Consider the following 18,165-nt stretch of genomic DNA (forward strand, 5'->3'; position numbering starts at 1 on the left):
AAATATGAGGAAGACGTCATATCTGGTTTTACGGTTGAAGGAGAGAGAAGAATAGAGTCGAGTCACTCGACCAGTAGCAAGACATGAGGGACACTAAATAGACTTATTTCCTTTTGATAGAGATTCGGCCCGCCGTCAAACACGTGGTCGCGGCCCACTACAAGTCCACCACGGGCGAGGCGAGCCCAGGCGTCCAGCCCCATCACTCCGCCCAGGCTTCCAGGAGGCAGCAGTAGCACGCGATTCCAGTGTGCGCGTGTGCCCAGATCCCACCCGCCCCCACGCCGCCGCGGCCATGGATCCGCCGCCGCGGCCGCGCCCCCACCGCGTCGCCGTCCTCCTCCTCCTCCTCCTCCTCCTCGCCTCCTCCCCGGCCGCCCGCGCCTGGAAGAAGGACGAGTTCCGCAACTGCAACCAGACCCCCTTCTGCAAGCGCGCGCGCACCCGCGCCCCGCACTCGCTCGACGCGCCGCTCTCCCTCGACGCCGCCTCGCTCGCCGTCGCCACCGACGGCTCCCTCACCGCCTCGCTCTCCCACCCGTCCCGCCTCCGCCCGCTCCTGCTCCGCCTCTCCGCGCTGCCCCCGCACGCGCTCCGCCTCCAGATCGACGAGGACTACTCGTCCAACACGCCGCCGCACCGCCGCTTCCAGGTCCCCGACGTGCTCCTCCCGGACGTCGAGGCGCGCACGCTCCACCTCCCGCAGCCCAAGACCTCCGCCGCCGGCGTCTCCACCTTCGCGCTGTCCTCCGACGTCGACGTCGTCGTCAAGCACGATCCGTTCGAGCTGACCGTCCGCCGCGCCGGCTCGGGGGATCCCGTCCTCTCCTTCAACTCCCACGGCCTCTTCGACTTCGAGCCGCTGCAGGAGTCCAAGCAGGAGGGCGAGACCTGGGAGGAGCAATTCCGGAGCCACACCGACACGCGCCCACGCGGCCCGCAGTCCATCACCTTCGACGTCTCCTTCTATGGCGCCGATTTCGTCTACGGCCTCCCCGAGCACGGCTCCACCTCGCTCGCCCTCCGCCCCACCCGCGGCCCCGGGGTCGAGGAGTCCGAGCCCTATCGCCTCTTCAACCTCGACGTGTTTGAGTATCTCCACGAGTCGCCTTTCGGGTTGTATGGGTCAATTCCCTTCATGATCGCGCACGGTGATGGTCCGTCCTCAGGGTTCTTCTGGCTAAACGCCGCGGAGATGCAGATCGATGTGCTTGCACCAGGGTGGGATGGAGCCTCGTCCACAGAGAATGGGCGGATCGACACGCTATGGATGACCGAGGCTGGTGTTGTTGATGCCTTCTTCTTCGTTGGGTCTGAGCCGAAGGATGTGATCAAGCAGTACATCAGTGTCACAGGCACACCCTCGATGCCACAGCAGTTTGCGGTGGCGTATCACCAGTGCCGCTGGAACTACCGTGATGAGGAGGATGTTGCCGGAGTGGATTCTGGGTTTGATGAGCATGATATTCCATATGATGTGCTCTGGCTTGACATTGAACACACAGATGGCAAGCGGTACTTTACATGGGATCATTCAGCATTTCCTAACCCAGAGGTGATGCAAGGGAAGATAGCAGATAAGGGGAGGAAGATGGTCACCATTGTAGACCCACATATCAAGCGAGACAGTTCGTTCCACCTCCACGAGGAAGCTACTGCTAAGGGATACTATGTGAAAGATGCGACTGGGAAAGACTTCGATGGGTGGTGCTGGCCTGGGGCATCGTCATATCCTGACATGTTAAACCCTGAGATACGAGAGTGGTGGGCTGACAAGTTCTCCTATGAAAACTACAAGGGATCAACTCCAACATTGTATATCTGGAATGACATGAATGAACCATCAGTCTTCAATGGCCCTGAGGTATGCAACTGTATTGCACAATCTCATTCATTATGTTGTGACGATAAAGTAATCAACACAATTGAAACATCTTGCATGTGGACCAATCTTATTTAAATATGCTTCTTTGAATAGGTAACCATGCCAAGGGATGCAGTACATTACGGGGATGTTGAGCACAGAGAACTGCACAACGCCTACGGATACTACTTCCATATGGCTACAGCAGATGGACTTCTTAAGAGAGGTGAAGGGAAAGACAGGCCCTTCGTTCTGTCAAGGGCCTTCTTTGCTGGAAGTCAACGGTATGGAGCAATTTGGACGGGCGACAACTCTGCAGATTGGGACCACCTTAAATCTTCTATTCCGATGGTTTTAACTCTTGGTCTTACTGGCATGACTTTCTCTGGTGGGTGGACATTCCTGAAAGCTTCACATCAATAATGTTTATTTCGGATGGCTTTCTAACAGTTGGAGCTTTGACAGGTGCGGACATTGGTGGATTCTTTGGCAACCCAGAACCTGATCTTTTGGTGCGTTGGTACCAAGTAGGAGCATTTTATCCTTTCTTTAGAGGTCATGCTCATCATGACACCAAGAGACGCGAGCCATGGTTATTTGGGTAAGCCTCATAGGCTCATACTAAACTTTGTGGAGTTTGGTTTACACTCCCGTTTTCTAAATTCTAAAAGGTTGATAATTTCCCTAAAAAAATGCTATACTTGAGGAAAATCAATCACCATGATTTGACCTCACTATGATCTAAACTTGCATTTGAGAAATTTAATTTGGGAAGCACAAATGATAATGTAATTATTTCCAAGACTAACATATTCTCCGTACTTGCTACAGAGAGCGAAGAACTGCTCTCATGAGGGAGGCAATTCATATGCGATATTCTTTGCTGCCATACTATTACACACTGTTCAGAGAGGCTAGTGTAACTGGTGTTCCTGTGATGCGTCCTTTATGGTTAGAATTTCCTGATGACAAAGAGACATATAATAATGGTGAGGCTTTTATGGTTGGGCCAAGCCTTTTAGCACAAGGAATTTATGAAGAGGTAAGTCATACCACATATGTTTTTCATTATTAATTTATATTTTGCCAAAACATGTGTTTAATATAGTATGACTTCTTGCAGGGCCAGAAATCAGTGTCAGTGTACCTTCCTGGAGAGGAGTTATGGTATGACTTGAGAAATGGATCTCCATACAAGGGTTGTGTCTCACACAAGCTAGAAGTTTCAGAAGATAGCATTCCCAGTTTCCAAAGGGCAGGCGCAATTGTGCCAAGAAAGGATAGATTCAGGCGCAGTTCTACTCAGATGGTGAATGATCCATATACCCTGGTATGTTTAAACCTGTTCAGTATATGGTTTCTTCTTTGATTTCATTTGGCAACTTATAATTTCATTGATTTGATGTGCAAATAGCCATGAATATGTTAACTATATGCCTGGTGTCTCTTTATTCTCTTACTAAATGAAAGTTATATGTGTACCTTTCTTAGCTACTAGCTACTTCCCACTAGTTTCTGTTATTATGATGCACCCGATGTCATTTTTTGAATGTTTGTTGAAAGTACTACAATTTTGGCCTTTTGGACAAAGGCTGCTGTGATTTCATTGCTTGAGTTGAGCATTATTATATGCAAATGCAAAATCTAGGCATGCATACCTGCTATATGTATGAGTCTACCGATCTGTTTAGAGTTGCTACATTCTTTAAGTATGTCCAGACTCGAGAGAGACTAGCTAACTGTTTTATTTTGCAATGATCAGGTGATAGCGCTCAATAGCTCAAGTGCGGCAGAAGGCGAGCTTTATGTGGATGATGGGAAGAGTTATGATTATCAGCAAGGGGCATTCATCCATCGTCGTTTTGTATTTGCAGACAATAAGCTAACTTCCATGAATATCGCACCCAAAAATCTTGGAAACAAGAAATTTTCGACCGAGTGCGTGATTGAAAGAATTATAATCCTTGGGGTATCATCGGGATCAAAGAAGGCTATTGTTGAACCTGGAAATCATGAAGTGGATATTGAATTGGGGCCTATTAGTCTACGAAGCGGTTCGAGCTCTGTTGCACCAACAGTACGAAAGCCCAATGTTCGAGTTGTAGATGATTGGACTATAAGGATAGCATGAGATATATCCATTCACATCTGAAGCCTGATGCTTATTTTCATCGCTCTCAGGTCATAAAATTAGGCTAGAAGCGTAGTGCTGCCTTGCTCAATGTGGTCTGTGGAAGCGCAAAATTTTATATTTTGATGGCCTCAAAGATTTACCATGTAACTGGTACGCGTGCTGTTTTTACTATCTACTTCAAATTTTGATATAATTTGAGACAGAAATTGCTGATGTACATCTGTAGCTTTGACACTGGTTTGTGTACCACGATGCATGAGATGTGAAATTCTTGAGTATATACTTTTGTCTCTAAATGTTTGTTAGTCTTTCTGGAATGCTTCTAGCCAAACATTCTTAGTTTTGAGCTTTAGTTCAACGAATTAAAATGTATTCAGGTTGCATCAATGTGTTAATATTACTGGATCAATTGGGAAGTTTGGCTTTACGAAATTAGTGGTTAATATAGTACTAGTACTACTACTTCTGTGTCAGTTCCATTGCCCCGAATGTTCGCACAAGGATTTTAAATTTCACGAACGGAGTTTTATTTCGATATATGTGTATACAATTTTTTTTTTTAAAAAAAGCGTGGGCTATATGTGCCCTACCTCTAAACAAGTTCGGAAAGGGTCAAGTTTGTGTTATTTACAAACTGCAACAGCTTGGATGGCTAGATGGTTTGCTCAATAAGCAACTCAATGCAACTGAAGTACTGAACATCCGTGATAGGGATCAGGGCAAGCTAGATAAAATTTCATCAGGATCTTAACAGAAAGTTTAAGCAGATTTCTCATCAGTCTCAGTGTTTGCATCACTAACAACATGGTTCCCAAGCTGGCCGGCCTAATTCTGGCTGACTTTTCGCCCCCTGTCCGTAGCCCTTGATATTACTTGGTAGGATACTTGGTAGCCTCACTCACTCTGCATATGTCACTCTGTTTCGTTTAACAAGGACATATATTGCCACAAAATAAATTATTAGACAGACAACAAACAAGAGACCAGATGATCCAATGTACTACTAATTAATGTATAATACTTCAATATCATATATCACAGAAACAAGTGCCATCGCCGGCACACAACAAACACCAAAGAACGGTGTATCCTCTCCCCCACAATGAGTCAGATACGATCCCGATTCACGAAGCAATAAACTCGACACCACGACATGCGCTAAGAACTGTACTTATTTTTAATTACATGAGAGCTAGTACTAGTATGCATGGCTATCTACCAGCAAAACGCTGAGGATTAATAATAATCGCCATGAGAAGTTGAAAACCCATCACTTCCGGAGGAACACCCATGGCCCCCTTGCTGCCCCCATCCTGCAGATAGAGCAGAAGTAATTAGCAACCTAGTATATGATGAGTCCTAAAGGCTAAGAGCTAAGAGCTACTGAAGAAATGGCTGCAATGAAGAGCGGATAAGGCTGTAGTATATCCTATAGTGATATACCTCCAAGTGCTAGCTATGGTCCTCAGGCTCATGTAGATCGTTAATGCGATCCATATACCGATGAATCCGTTATGAGCAGAAAGGTATACTAGGCAGGGTATGGAGATAGCAGCCACACCAACCTGGAGATTTTCATTAGAGCATTGATTCATTGTTAGGAAGATTTTCAGAGATGAAATGTTTCAGGGAATATTCAGAGCTCATATGTGTGAAGAAAGGGATTTACCATGGAGTAAGCTGAGTATGTGTAGTCTGATGCTCCGAAGTTGATGCCATCGAACACGAAGGCTAGTGAATTTATCGTCTGTGTGCCAGCGACAAACTGAACCCAAAAACAAAGCTATCAGTCAATGTCTGAATCTTGGAAAATAGTTAAACATGTTGCTACTCTCTGAACATCTTGACAGATATTCTTACAGGAATGCCTTTGTGAATGACATCGATCACGTCGATGTCCTTTGTGAAAATTCCAGCCCCAAACTTCATGCCAACCCCAAGCACAACAGTGAGACCCATGCCAAGAACAATGCTCAGCTGCAAGGTGATGAGAACAGTACTGTTAGCATGATCCCTGTTGCTCGCAGTAGAAAGGAGAAGTGACAAGAGCAAGATTCTGAAATATCAAACTGTGACTGACCTGTAGTACACGAGATGTCGCAACAACAACCTTGCCTTTATCATTCTTGGCGAATGCGCTTGCAAGAACTGCCTGCAACCATGAGGAAAATTACAGATCGGTGAACAACCGAACACAACTGAAAGTCTGAAACAGCTGCTCTATGAACACATATATGAGATTAGACATATATGAGATTAGGACATGGTAATCTGACCTGCCCAGCGACGGCAAGTCCATCAGCAAGAAGAGATGTGGCGAGCCAGAGCTGGCAGCAGATCTGGAAGGCCGCCATGATGGTAGGTCCATGGCGAGCGGCTAACGACGACGCCAGCGTGACGCAGAAAGTCACTGCCACAACCCTTGCAAGCAGCAGGAACCCTGAAAAAAAAAAGAGAGACTTCAGTATCATTCTCAAGGTTCAGTTAAGGAGATGTTATCCAGTTTCAGTATCCCAATGGTATCTCACCGCATCCAAGAAACCGCCCAAATTTGAGGGATTTAAGGCTAGGTGGGATAACATCAACTTGCCGGATGAGCCGACACAGCAGTATCATCGTTATCAGGTACCTGCAATAACGAGAAGTGAGAAAAGTTAGGAGAAATTGATCAATGAAATGAAATGCAGGAGCTGTAGATGATGCTGAAACTGGTGGTAATACACTGAAACTTACTGAGAAATGACATGGGCAACTGCTGCGCCAGTGACACCCATGTGACAAACAAACATCAAAATTGGGTCTAGTATGATGTTTGCTGCATCTCCAACCACTGAAAGAAACAAGAAACGTAGCAATGTCAGGCACATTAAACTTCAAATATTCTTCCTGACTGTAATCAAAGTTGATATCCAACCAAAATAAGGACATGATCAGTAGATGTTCTTACCAGTAGCATACAATGATGTCTTTGTGTCTTTGAAACCACGGAAAACACCCTGCATGGCCAGAGACAGTAATACGGCGGGAGCACCAAGTGATCTGATTGTTAGGTAGCGAACTGCAGGCCTTAGCATTGGTGAATCCTGAAAATGTTGTGATGTAAACAAAAAATGAGTTAGGATCAAGGAGTCACACAAAGTACACGAGTAACTGAAGCTTAAAGAATGAGATAAAGGAAATAGTACTTACATTCTTGACACCCATGATATTCAATACAAATTTTGCTGAAAAGACCAGGAAGACAGCCTGAAGTAGCCCAAGAAATGAGCCAACTATTAGTGCTGATGTCACAGAAGGTATGTACTTTCTCTTGCACCCTTGATCGGAGGGATTTGTACACTCGGTGGGAATACATGAATTGACACATTCTACCTTATCAGGACCTGGAAACAAAGTTTGACAAAATAAACAAATAGCGAGTTCAGATTTGTGGTGAATTAAGGCGGTGTTCTTTTCTCCTGCAGATGAAGATTAAGATTAAGTTTTTTATGCAAAACGAGGTGGTATTAACGTATGATTGATTGAGTTTTAATTATTACAAACTTAAAAAATAGATTCGCATGATATTTTAGAGCAACTTCCATATATAAAGTTTTCGCACGAAACGCACCGTTTAGATGTTTGAAAAGTGTGCAACGAAAATCTTAATCTTCATCCAACTCTGGTTGGATAAAAGAACGGGGCCTAAGTTACTGCTATTCAAAATTCTGAAACTCAAAAATGTTCCGACAAATCAGTACCAGATACAGGCAGATTATTGGTTTCTGAATCCACAGGAGAAGCTTTCTCCAGGTCTTGGCTGCTGTTTTCTTCTATACATTTACTGATGATAGCGTCTTCTTCAGCCACAAATGATGTTGTAACGCTAACAAGGGGGTAAATACAGACTTTGGATACTTGGTTAAATATGGCAATTGAAACACCAACAGCAGCTATCTCCACCGAACCTGACCAAATCAATTGTACAAATATTTCACGGCATTAAGTTTCAGATCAACAGCAGCTGCTTGTTTTCTGAAAACAAATTGATCCTCCAAACTATTCCTTTGAAATAACTTCAACACGCAAAAGCAATCTAAATATGCTTATCAGACATACTAAAAGTGAACAACTATATGAATTTTGTGTAAAGAAAAGGGAGCATATTAAAAATAGGAAAGAAGAAAATAGAGATACCATGACATATTTGACGAAAAGGAAACAGATGGACTGTTTGTTGTAAAAGACAAAACAAAAAGGATGAACTCAGCATGTACCTGACTAACCAATTGTAATGAGATAAAAAGGATGAACTCAGCATGCAAATGAAAACTCAGAAACGACATTTTGCAATACTTAAAGAAACAAATAAAAACTAGTATTGTCAACAGAAACCCATCATATGACAAGAAGAATACCGTTACATTAAAAGCTCTTATATAAGAAAAATATATATCTAACTGGACTGGAGGATATAAATAAGAAAATTACAATAAAACCTCCTATATAAATACATATAAAAAAACATATATCTGACTTGATCAAAGGATAGAAAGAACAAAATGGAACATTATGGCATCAGTAACAGCTACATGGAGTCATGCAGGTAAGATCTTATTGACTTGTCAATATTGACAAAAGACAAGAATCGGCTAGGCACCATTAGCAAACATGAATGAATAATTCGAGAGCACATTTGTTGGAAGTATTTGGCGTTCGGCACCCACTTATTCAATTGGCCACCCATATATACAAATGAAAACGACATTGCCGCTCTTAAAAAAATGGAAAGGGACATCCCTGTACTAAGTTGGTTACACTGCCAAACTTACCAAAATGGAAATGAAGTATAAAGTACCAACAAGCTCGATATATTTGTAAAATCAATTGTATGATTTGTCTGATAATTAGCACTGGCATTTGGAAGAAATCCCTCTGTATGACTTATCTATACCGAGCAAATTAAGTATGAACACTGTGTTGATGGAACTTACTAAACAGGTGAACAAGATGCAGCCATGGCAACGTCAGAGAAATCATACATGTCAGGGTGACGCATGCTCACCTAAGCGGCCGATGAACGCTGTGTCTACCAAGGAAGCAAGCGGATCCGCCGCCAGAGCCAGCGACGCCGGCACGGCAATGCGCAACACCTCTGATCCGAGCTCGTCAAGCTTGAACACGCTCCTGTGTGGTGGTGCAACACAAGAATGAGCCATGGTGCAAGAGAGATTATGAGAAATGGAAGCGATTTGTTACTGCCATGGTAATAGCAGAGGACGAACCAACCTGATGTTCATGACGAAGAGGTAGAGCCCCACCCTCCTCGGCCAGCCGGACAATGCGGCTGGCGCCGGCAGATCCTCCGGCGCCGCCGCAGCCGCCGCCGTCTTCTCCTCCGCGCCGGCGGCACCGTTCATCGTCAGCGCCGCGTCGGGGACGACGACGGCGGCCGCACGCTTCTCGGCCGTACTGCTCGCTGCAACAGCAGCAGCAGCTGCTGTGACCTCCTCCATCTTCTTCAGACCAGCCATGCCGGTGCCGGGCGGGGAAACGTACGTGTTCTGCTCTTGTCTGAGGCGGAACTGTACGTGCTCGCGGTGCTCACAGCCAAGCAGAGAGCCAGACGCGCCCGTACTTATACCGGCCTCTCTCAGAGGCAGCGAGGCGCTCGCTCCGCTTATCACGACGTCAGCAGCTGCGACAGGGGCAACACGGCAGAGGACGATCAGCAGACGACGACGTCGGCGAGAGGTGTGCCAGAGGCCACCGGCGGTAACGTGTCTACCGGTGCCAGTCGGTTACAACCAACGAAATCCGTACGCCCCCCCTCTCGCACGCGCGTGAGGATGCAAGCAACGGGCGGAAAACAGAAAGCACGGCGGCGGCGGCGGCAGCGGCACAGGGGGGACGCGTCGCAGCGTAAGCTTAAGCGTAAGCGAGCGCGCCCTGTGCGAGGCAACGAGGCGTGCGCGGGTCGCGCTTAAATAACCGCGCGCGCGTCCTCCGGCCGGCGCCCGTCAAAATCTGCCAAGTTGCACGGTGCGAGGGGCTAATTCTACTGCTAGCACACTAGCTAGGCGGGAACGCGAGTACGCGACCCGAGGCCGCACCGTCGGCCCGGGAAAACGTAAGTAGTAACATTATGGTAGAGGATCCTCATCCGGGGTGCACCAGCGTGCGCGCGCCGCGCAGCCATCCGTTGCGTGCGGACGGAGTTGGGTGGCAGGGGGTGATTCGTATTGTATTGATGGTGGCTGTTACGCCTGCGTGGTCTAAAGGCGCAACGGACGCCGGCGTCAGTGTCGACCGACCCGGTCGGCGCCCGGCAGACGGCAGCCGCTCACCATGCCGCCGTTACAGAGGCTCGAACGAAGCTGTCAGCATGCCTGCCTGCCTGCCTGTCCGTCACCTACTCGATCACTTGTACTGCTGTGGCGATCGGTGATAGCCACAGGTTTGCCGGTGAGCAGCATGGGCTGGGTGACTGGGTCAGCTTAATTTGAGTGATTTAATCAGGACCTTGTTTTGACCAAAGAGGATGAAGAGATTGGTGAGGTTCCATGGACTCTGCTTTTCAGTTACACCTGATTTCTCGTACAGTTTATTATCATCATCATCATCATTATTATTTGGGTAAGAGAAGGTTGGAGGCTTTGGGCACCTAAGAAAAAGTATGGAAATATGAAGATAGCACTATAGCAGGAGAGTGACCGATTGGACAGTTCTTCTCTTTCCAGCCACCTTTCAGGGTAGGTTACAAAGTTACTATCATCATATAATAAGTGGTTTCTAATGTAAGAACGATTTAGTGGTCTGTAATTTTCTAACATGTTAAAATTTGGTAATGCTAAAATTTAATTTAGTTCATACCAAATAGCTCTTATACAAAATCTATATTCTCTATAATATGAGCATTTACTCATATCTTATTATCCCACAGGACTTAAAATTCTGCATCAAACTAAATAACACCTTCTCCATTTCTACCCTACCAAAATTTGGCAGGGTAGAGAACCAAACCTTATAATATATGTTTATATTTTAAAGCATGCATAGTTACATTTGTTACTCTAATGCATATGGCTGAAAACAAAACCGTACTTGTTACACCAATATGATAGTAGCACACTAGCACTATAATATGACCCATAGTCAACTGTATATACATTTTCTATTTTACTCACGTAATTTTCCCATACTTAGAAAAACATGATAAGAAAACATATAAAGAGAAACTTCCACTGTTTTTTAGGAGGGGAAGGGTTGCATTAGATTCAAAACTCTATTGGAACTTTATATATTTGGCAGCATCTAACAATAAACGTTAAATTTGTGATCAAAATAATGATTCTTGGATTATTAGTGCCAAACGAGTTACTGGCCAAACTTTATAGATGCTTTTAACTTCCTCCCTAGTGGGAGATTCGTTATTTTTCTCTATTATTGGTAAGAATAACATTGGGTAGACTTTTTACCTATCTTCTTATCTCCACTATCTTAAAAGCGGAGTTATTCTCCTTTCATCCCCTCCTCTCAATGCACGCGGGACGTCCATATTCAAAAAGTAACCACTGTTCTTCTCTAATTATATGGACCTGGCTCGTAACTTACGAGCTCCCAATCTATCCATAATTATATTGGTTTGACCATTACAACGTACGAGCATGTAACTAATAGCATCATAAAAAGGGAGTTAGGTAACGAAAATGTTAAATAAATTCTTACAATTAATCCTAAAATCAAATTCTAAACTTCAATATCAGCTTCAGCTTGTAGGAAAACGTTATACCGGTTATGCTCTTCAATCTTATCTGAACTTTCTTATTTGCTAAATATATATGGAGAGTTATAGCTTTGCACTATTGACTTCGAATCTCCGCGCTAGTGTCCTTCACATTCTGTTCTTCTGCTGAACTTCAGGAGGAAAATAAACGAGACAACCTACAACTCTTAAGTCTTATCCAATCTTCAAAATGGAAAAAAAAAACTTGTATCCATGTGCTTTTGCCATCGCGGATAGTACGTTGGGATATTTTGCAGAATAAGGGTGATCAACTGATCACTATGTGTTCATAAGTCGAAATGCCGAACAACTTCGTCTTGTTGCTAAAGAAGGTTTTTGCTTGTGGACAATGCTAAGCTCCGGGGTAGGTTCAGAAAGCTGAAGTGAAGTGGACTGATGATGTTTTGGTGGTAGGTTCTGATGCTGATATATACAACTCCATCGCCTTAATTACCGGCTTACCGTATTACAGCTTTCCTTTTCTTGAGTCGCTGTTGATATGGTTCAGGGTCAGAAAGGAACGTAAGAAAAGCTGAATCAGGGATTGTTTCCTGAATCGAATGTGTGTTACGCAGCAAACTCCTGTTTTGGTTGCCCTGTTGGAATGTAACTGAACTTGTGATGCAACAGAATTTAAGCTTAGAATGTTCTCCTAGCTCTAAAAGGGACATTGCTGTGTATATGAAAGGATACGTTTCCTATAATTTTGCAAGAAACCGAATAAATCCTCCAGAAAATTTTCAGTCCAGACAGAGAGACTATACTACTGGAGATTCGATCAACGCGGCAAGGGAGCATGGGAAGAAGGCCAGCACTAAGGGGATTTGGCTCCATTGCTGACTAGGCTTTAGGATGGGTAAGGTCTGGATAAAAATTCAGTATGAAGATTCTCCGAGAAGGTGGCCTCGGATGTTGGGATGACAAATGGAATTCTTCAGATTCATTGAACCTAGTTCCTTTATCTTCCTATAGATGGGTGGATTAATGCGAGGTTTGAATCAATTTCACGCGGCAAGAAATGGACTGATTAACGCGAGTTGATTGATGCATCAGTGTCTTTTTGTAGTATCAGTGACGCATGTGTAGAATCAACCCATTTTGATGCGAGGTCCAACGAAATTTTGCCATAAATCTACAACCGAATGATTTGCAGTAGGGTAGAGGCTCTCTCGAGGTGTGTAGTTGCATCTCGTCTCGTTCCATCTGGCCTTCCATTTCTCTCTTCTTTATCTACTAGTATAGCTTATTAGGATCCTCCCGTTCTTCAAGGTGGGAGGATGAAAAGATATGATCCTCTTGGTTTCCCCCATTGTGGTCTAGTGTTTCCTTCCTCACTCTTTTCAATGACAGTGAAGAAAAGAGAACAGCTACCACCCTATGTCCAAATTCAGATATGAAATATATGTATGCTTGTCTTGCAGCTATGGCTGAAATGTATGGTTTGGATATTTGAAAATAAGAATGTTACCTACAATTTTGCCACCGAAAGATACTTTCACAGCACTACAATTCTGTAACTTTTTTTCGGGTATACAGCCATAAACTTTGAACCGACAAAAGGCAGTCTTCTGTGACTATATGCATCGAGTTAAGCATGAAACATAAACTATGTGTTGGTCACCACCGAGTCTCCTACTAGTGCCAGGATAATGTTACTGGTCAGCCACTAGCAGTTTGTAATAAGCATGGACATAATTTACTCCAATGATACAAGAGTTAGTGGAGTGCTCTTTCTCAATTTGATTGGCGGGAGTAGTACCTTGCTAAGTCTGGCCTTAATTTTGTGGATCGAAGTGGAGTCTCTGTACTATCATACGCTAGCTGCAAAAGATACATGAATGTAAAACTTGGGTTAAACTAGTTTTTGCATGCAGATCTCCTTCCAAGAAAGAGCAAAGTTAACAAAACATTGCCAAGTTAACAAAATATCGCCAAGCATCCTTAAAAATTCTAACAAATGATATCGTATTCTTTTGCATCTTAGTTCCCCATAAAGTTTACACATAAAAGAAAATTCCTCTACTAGGTAGATGATTTAACATTCTTTGTTGAAAGATCAGATGCTTCAATGCTTGTCATCAGAGATTCAGAGTTCCACACGGCATGTAACAGTATGATTTCCACACTTCATTTTAGATTTTTTTTTCTTTTAATTTTGGCAACAGATTAAGTTGCATGGTCGATAATAGAGAGTCCTATTGTGTTGTCAAGTTGTATTCAGCTGGTGAATGAGATAAGATTTCTCTCGTTCTCCGTGCACACGCTTCCCGAACTAGTAAACAGTATGTTTTTTATAAAAATTTCCAATAGAAAAGTTGCTTTAAAAAATCATATTAATCCATTTTTAAAATTTAAAACAGTTAATAATTAATTAATCATGCGCTAATATATCACCTCATTTTGTGTGTTTTCTTAATCTTCTCTTTTTTTCTCCTCTCAAACACACCTGCGAGAGAGCACCAAAATAAAATTGGCAGGAACTAACACATTGACAAAACAATAACTAAACTATCTGAATAGTGAATATGATTAAGGTATCACTTTTTTTTTGTTTACTTTTTTTTGGAAAAGTACATATATCACAATCTGCATATATCTTCAACAAAAGCAATGAAATGCGAGCTGCGTCATGACCATTAATTAAGCGACTTTGGAGGACTAATACCATCTAGATAGATCGTGCCTGCTAACTTTTGAGTGTTTGGTCGAAATGAACGGAGGAAAGGCACTACAATATACAGACCGGCCCATTGACGTGCACCACTTACCAAGATAGTTTTTTCTTTTTTTATAATATATAACACCAACAAGATGAACGTACTTTATATCGGGGGACAAACAACCTTAGAAACTTCTTGCAGTAAGAATTAAATTCTCTCATATTGGTCACTTGATAGGTAATAAATTCCCTCAAAACTAAATCATATGATCAGATACTTAATTAACTTATGATAAATTAATGGGGCACCAAACACCAGTCATACGGTGACAGAGTTGTTTGTGTATAACTCTCTACTCGGTAGGATTCAAATATAACTGGCTTTAAGAGATTTTGTGTTCTTTTAGCTTCTGTTAATGAGTTACTACTCTCTTTGGTAAAAAAAAAACTATCATGTCGTTTTAGATCCGTTTCAAGTGAAATTTTAAAACATTGAGCATTAATATTTTCTTGATATTTAGATGTTTATTGGATGTATGATAACCATATATGTGTGATAAATAAATATTTACGATCCGAAGGAGTAGTAATATATAGTCCAGGAATATGGCTCTGCTACCGCAACCGCTACAATTGCGGTAGTTCAAACCGGCTGCCCGCTGCAGCCATTCACAACTGTTGTAGCCGCAGCTAGCGCAACCGAACGCAGCCTATTCGTATATGTTCTCAGTGGTTGCCATTGGTTGATTACTTGCTCTATTATTATAATGATGTACTATGTCATTACACATTAGAGATCCAGTGATAATGGTATGTGGTTTCAACCTAAGATCACGTGTTCGAACTTCAACATGTCATAATTTCATCTTAAAAAAAATGTTTGGAGGGACTTCTCTCCCTCTAAATCTCGTTTTCTTTAATATCATTACACATTACTTGGATTAGAAAACGACATACGGCTTCATCACCAGTCGGCGGTCACAGTCAGTAGCATTCATGTAGACAGCGCTCGTACGTGACTGGTGATCATCAGTACATACGCGGTGCTTGAGATCGACGTGCATACATGTATGTATGTCACGTATAATCGCTAGGGCACCGCACTAAGTTCGAAGAAGCGCTCGAGTTTAGCAGTCCAGTGCTAATAACCTGACCGGCTATGTGTGCTGGAGTTGGGAGTTTGATCGCAACGGCCGCCAGCAAAAGCAACGGCCAGCTGATCCAAGTATCCAACGCACCCAAAGCAAACCAAGCAGAAGACCATGCAATCGCATGCACGCATAAACGGAGGAAACGAGCGGAGCAGAGCGAAGCAGAGCGAAGCGCGTACCTGAACCAAACCTGGCTCGAAACAGGTAGGTAGCCCGCGCAGCACAAGTGCTCAGCAACCACACGCGCGCTGTACCGCACTGCACTCTCTTGCACTTGCACGGACCTGCACCGATCGACGAGTACGCTGCCGCTTCTGCTGCTGCTGCTTCTCTCGGTTTGCCGATCTCGCGTATAAATAGCCCGTAAAAGCGCTCGCGCCGCGCGCGCTGGCGGCTTAGGGGACCCGACCCGGTGGAATACCCATCCATCTGTTTGGCAAAAACATCACTCGTTATTTACATATCATCACTTAAATAATTATAAAAAATAAAAAATATATTAGTATGTGATATATCACTTCACAAACATCATATTCAAATTCAACTTTTATATATCGTAATAAAAAAAATAAATTAAACCACAACTAGTTACAATAAATTTAGTTTCCTTGTTGTGACAGGTAGAAGTTGAATTATATAAATGTTTATACAGTGATATATCATATGTTAAAATATCTTCTTAATTTTTTTCATAAGATTTAAATGACATGTCAACAATCAAGCGGCATCTCCTCGTGTGTTAAAAATCCACTGCTCTTCTGTTTGTCCGCCTCTGCGTGTTAGCTCCGTCGCTCGGCTAAGGGCGCCGGCCGCCAGTCGGTCTCTCTCGGTTTGGAGTCCAGGCGGGAGTCGCAATAGCGGGGAGGAAATGGTTTGTTTAGTCGCACGCCGCGTGGCCTCCACGAGCCCCGACCGTACGCACTGTACGTCCGACTGTCCGCCGTGTCACCGCGGCATTGGCACGATGCGTGTGCTGCACGCCGCCTGTGCGTGCTACGGCATATGCGCATCGGTACGTACACACCACGCCGGGCTTTTTCACGATATGGTTTTCTTTTACCCTCGGCGATAGAGAGCACTAGGGAGAGGCTGGCAAATGGAAAGCCTGGCCCACTTACGCTTATCCAAGCCCACGTCGCAGTTTACGCGATCCCGACCGGAGTTCATCGTGATGGCGACCGGAGCGGGAGCTTTGCTTAGCTTCTCCAGCTGCATGCGTGCCGCCCATCATTTCCATAATGCTTATGCTTACAAGTTAAAATGTAAATTTTTAATCTTAAATTTGACGTTGATTTTAGGATTTTATATTCATCATAATTTATTTTTCAGCATTTATTTTTTAGATTGCTAAGAACATATATATAAAAGTTTTGTTCACAAATTATTTTTCGTTTGTAAATATGCCAACGATGAAGCAGCTAGTGATCGAGACCCCCTTTGTTTTTCTATGTGCGTCGGGCTGATAATGGAGAGGAGCACTTGTGTGTATAAGGTTTACAAAACCAACGATAACCGGTGGTTTTCGTGAAAACCGACCACACAAAACAGCTTGAAAACACAAACCGATCTATTTTATAGGAAAAGTACTAAGAAAAGACAAAGTATTATTATTATTATTGGTTTAGAGGCAGAACCAGCTCATAGGCAAGGTCTAGAGAAATTTGTGGTGTTAACGGAGTCGCTAACCACCTCAACCAAGAAAAATTCTCGATAAAGATGGGTTTAGATTAAACTGGCTAGTGGAGCTGGCTTAAAGATAAAACCAACCTCTAATCCAATTTAGATTGATATGGGGTAAACACCCATCTCGTGGGCGAATTGGAAGGTTTACGGGCTCTATAAATAGTATTGCACTCTTGCAGTAAAGACGGACGATTTACGACAAAAATCGATAAAAAAAATGTATCTGCCTCTGCCTTGGTTGTAAAATAAAGTAGTCAAAAATTTACAAATGTTTTTCGTGAAGACAAAAAACCGTTGTGGTCTTGTTTTTCTGGATGATTCAGTTCTGTAAGCCCTGCTTTACATTGGCATGAGATTTTTCTTCATTAACATATTTTTTTAAGAAAAAGGATAAGGTGTTTATGCAATTTGATGTAGAAGAAAAGAGTCGATCCATTTTTTTAAAATGGACCGAAAACCTAACAACGACACAAATTGTTGGCATCCATTTTGGCCAATACAAACTTACCTAAAAAATTACGGTGTTAACGGAGTTGCCCAACCACAGAAAAAACTCAAAATCAAACTAGGTTTTAGAGATTAAACCGGCTAGCAGAGCCGATTTAAAGATCAGACCAGCCTCTAGTACGATTTAGATTGATTTGAAGATAACCACACATCTCGTGGATGAATTGAAAGGTTTACTGGACATGTCTACAAAGGATATCGCACTCTCGCAGCGAAAAAGAATAATTTACGTCACAATTTGATCACACTATACAATGGATGTGGATTTTCATCCCTCGAGGGGATATCCCCTCGTTGTTTGCATGTCATCTAAATAGTTATCAAAAAATTGAAAAAAAATGACAACATAGATTAATACAAAATATATCACTCCACAAACATGTAAGATCAAATTCAACTTCT

General features: G+C 43.3%; 2 protein-coding genes across 4 annotated transcripts; one reads left to right on the forward strand and one right to left on the reverse strand.

The window, feature by feature from the left end:
* Window positions 1-261: 261 nt before the first annotated feature.
* On the forward strand, window positions 262-4,278 carry LOC127765450 (probable glucan 1,3-alpha-glucosidase). The gene is made up of 6 exons (XM_052290358.1): window positions 262-1,864; window positions 1,979-2,252; window positions 2,330-2,465; window positions 2,696-2,906; window positions 2,988-3,194; window positions 3,627-4,278. The coding sequence occupies exons 1-6, from the start codon at window positions 296-298 to the stop codon at window positions 3,993-3,995; spliced, it is 2,766 nt and encodes a 921-aa protein (XP_052146318.1). The 5' UTR covers window positions 262-295; the 3' UTR covers window positions 3,996-4,278.
* Window positions 4,279-4,986: 708 nt separating this feature from the next.
* Window positions 4,987-16,002, reverse strand: LOC127765451 (protein DETOXIFICATION 42-like). Of its 3 annotated transcripts, XM_052290361.1 has the most exons (16): window positions 15,753-15,847; window positions 14,158-14,209; window positions 13,523-13,584; window positions 9,267-9,675; window positions 9,043-9,164; window positions 7,739-7,945; window positions 7,188-7,381; window positions 6,946-7,081; window positions 6,732-6,828; window positions 6,527-6,627; window positions 6,275-6,438; window positions 6,079-6,150; window positions 5,859-5,975; window positions 5,668-5,763; window positions 5,442-5,563; window positions 4,987-5,311 (listed from the first exon to the last, which is right to left on the reverse strand). In XM_052290361.1, exons 4-16 carry the CDS (start codon window positions 9,509-9,511, stop codon window positions 5,269-5,271), a joined length of 1,716 nt encoding a protein of 571 aa, XP_052146321.1. In that variant the 5' UTR covers window positions 9,512-9,675; window positions 13,523-13,584; window positions 14,158-14,209; window positions 15,753-15,847; the 3' UTR covers window positions 4,987-5,268. The 3 variants fall into 3 exon arrangements, with proteins under 3 accessions (XP_052146321.1, XP_052146320.1, XP_052146319.1); XM_052290360.1 differs by lacking the exon at window positions 14,158-14,209 and having other exon boundaries at window positions 15,753-15,874; XM_052290359.1 differs by lacking the exons at window positions 13,523-13,584; window positions 14,158-14,209 and having other exon boundaries at window positions 15,753-16,002.
* Between the last annotated feature and the right edge of the window lie 2,163 nt (window positions 16,003-18,165).

Source organism: Oryza glaberrima, chromosome 3, assembly GCF_000147395.1.
Source record: "Oryza glaberrima chromosome 3, OglaRS2, whole genome shotgun sequence".
Classification (NCBI taxonomy): domain Eukaryota; kingdom Viridiplantae; phylum Streptophyta; class Magnoliopsida; order Poales; family Poaceae; genus Oryza; species Oryza glaberrima.